The sequence below is a fragment of the Geospiza fortis genome, unplaced genomic scaffold, assembly GCF_000277835.1.
Source record: "Geospiza fortis unplaced genomic scaffold, GeoFor_1.0 scaffold244, whole genome shotgun sequence".
In the NCBI taxonomy this organism is placed as follows: domain Eukaryota; kingdom Metazoa; phylum Chordata; class Aves; order Passeriformes; family Thraupidae; genus Geospiza; species Geospiza fortis.
Window position 1 is genome coordinate 3,216,815 of NW_005054370.1, and position 2,371 is coordinate 3,219,185.

General features: G+C 66.2%; 1 protein-coding gene across 1 annotated transcript in view; it reads left to right on the top strand.

Annotated features, from left to right (window-relative positions):
- The first annotated feature begins 171 nt into the window (after positions 1–171).
- RSAD1 (radical S-adenosyl methionine domain containing 1) overlaps positions 172–2,371 on the top strand; it is a 4,089-nt gene continuing 1,889 nt past the window's right edge. Inside the window, exons 1-9 of the mRNA XM_031059931.1 lie at positions 172–208; positions 304–472; positions 552–756; positions 829–1,194; positions 1,285–1,348; positions 1,437–1,584; positions 1,656–1,710; positions 2,112–2,214; positions 2,289–2,365. Of these exons, the coding sequence (XP_030915791.1) occupies positions 172–208; positions 304–472; positions 552–756; positions 829–1,194; positions 1,285–1,348; positions 1,437–1,584; positions 1,656–1,710; positions 2,112–2,214; positions 2,289–2,365 (1,224 nt within the window). The remainder of the gene's footprint in view (positions 209–303; positions 473–551; positions 757–828; positions 1,195–1,284; positions 1,349–1,436; positions 1,585–1,655; positions 1,711–2,111; positions 2,215–2,288; positions 2,366–2,371) is intronic.

Genomic DNA, 2,371 nt, shown 5'->3' on the forward strand with positions numbered 1-2,371 from the left:
CCCACGTGGGTCCTGGGGCTTGTACTCCTTGAGGGGCGCGGGGCTGGCGCAGGTGGAAGGTGAATGTGGCTCCCTGGGGCTCACTCACACGTGGGTGCATGTGGGACCCCGGGGCTTAGACACATCGGGGAGAGCCCAGCCTTGAACATGTCATGGGGCTAGCCTGAACTGATGGGTCCTCGAGCCGTGCACATGAAGGGTCACACCTGTGGGTCGTGTGCCTTGTGGGGCAGGTGGGGGGCACTGAGGTCCATGCACTGGGCTGGGGGTGTCCCCCCTCGAAATGGAGTGGCTAGGGATGAGGGCATGGCCGTCCCCCACACGCCCCGTGCCCGCAGTGGCCCTACTGCCGCAAGCGCTGCTCCTACTGCAACTTCAACACGTACGTGGTGCCGGCGGTGGACGAGGCGGCCGTGCGCGCCTGCCTGGTGCGGGAGGCACAGACCCTGCTCCGCCTCAGCCAGGTGCACAGGTGGGTGCACAGCGTGGGCTCAGGGGGAGCGCTGGGCCCTTCCGTGCCCACCTGCAGCTTCCCACCCTCTGCCCCACAGCGTCACCTCCGTCTTCTTCGGCGGGGGCACCCCCAGCCTGGCCAGCCCCGGCACTGTTGCGGCAGTGTTGGAGGCCGTGGCGGGGGCTGCCCACCTTCCGGCTGGTGCTGAGGTCACGCTGGAGGCCAACCCCAGCTCCACCAGCGCATCTGCCCTTGACGGCTTCAGAGCAGCTGGGGTCAACCGTCTCTCCATCGGCGTGCAGGTGAGAGGGGCTCTCCCCGCCATAGCCGCTGCAGCCCCCCGTGACCCCATGGTCACCGTGCTCCCCCCGCAGTCGCTGGATGACACCGAGCTGAGGATGCTGGGCCGGGAGCACACAGCGGCAGAGGCACGGAAGGCTGTGGAAGCGGCTCGGGGGCTCTTCCCTGGCCGAACCTCCATCGACCTCCTGTTTGGGCTGCCGGGACAGAGCCGGGACGCCTGGGCCCAGCGGCTGGAGGCAACCCTGAGGCTCTGTGACGACCACATCTCCCTGTACCAGCTGACGTTGGAGCGGGGCACAGCGCTGGCCGCACAGGTCAGGGGCGGGGCCCTGCCCGCACCCCCCCAGGATCTGCTGGCTGACATGTACCAGACGGCCCGGAATGTGCTGGTGGCTGCCGGCTTCCGCCACTATGAGGTCTCCAATTTTGCGCGGAAGGTGGGATGCCCCCCATGCTGTGTACCCCAATGTCATGTTGGTCCCCCCAGCAGGCTCAGCCACTCCTCTCACCCCAGGGCTCTCCCCCAGGGCGCCCTCAGCACCCACAACCTCTCATACTGGCGGGCTGAGCAGTACATCGGTGTGGGGCCAGGTAAGGGGGTGATGGGGGGCCAGTGTGTTGGGGAGTGTGTGGCTATGTGCCCCGTGGACTCCGTTGTCCCCCTACCGGGCTGCTGCAGGGGCACACGGGCGCTTCGTGCTGCGGGCTGAGGGCGGCTGCAGCCGGGAAGCTCGTGTGCAGACCCTGGAGCCTGTCGCCTGGATGCGGGAGGTGCAGAGCCAGGGACACGGCACCAGGAGTCGGGCGGTGCTGAGCCCGCTGGAGCAGTGAGTACTGGGGTCCCCCCCCGTGCCCCCTCCCTGTCTGTGCTGCCTCACAGCTCTCTGTGTCCCCACAGGCTGGAGGAGCTGCTCACCCTGGGACTGCGCATGGATGAAGGCATCACACATGAGGTGAGAAGCCATCTGTGGGGACACCCCACATCGACCCAGTGCTAATCATAGAATGGTTTGGATTGGGTGGCACCTTAAGGCCCATCTCATTCCACCTCCTGTTGTGGGCAGGGACACCTTCCACTAGACCAGGTTGCTCTGAGCCCTGTCAAACCTGGCCTTGAACATTTCCAGGGATGTGGCATCCACAGCTTCTCTGGGCAACCTGTGTCAGGGCCTCACCACCCTCACAGGAGAATCTCTTCCCAATATCTAATCCAAATCTGCCCTTTCCATTCATCCCTTTTCCTGTCACTCCATTCCCTTCTTCAAAGCCCCTCTTCAGCTCTCCTGCAGCCCTTTCGGGTACTGGGATGTGGATGCCCCATCACTAACACCCTTCTCTTGCCCTGGGCACACAGCGCTGGGGGCATTTCTCTCCTCAGCTCAGCCTGCAGGCCGTGTTTGGGGAGCCGGGGGAGGCTCGGGCACTGCAGCAAGAGGGCTGGCTTGTCCTGGACAGCGGGTGAGCCCCGGGAGCTGTGGGCAGGGCCGGGGGTCTCCCTGGGGCAGGGGCTCTCACCACCACCTCTTTCCCCGTGGCCTGCGGTGCCCCTGGGCCGGCCTGGCCGTGCTGGACTCGCTGCTGCCCGACCTGCTCTGGCAGCTGCAGCGGGTGCTG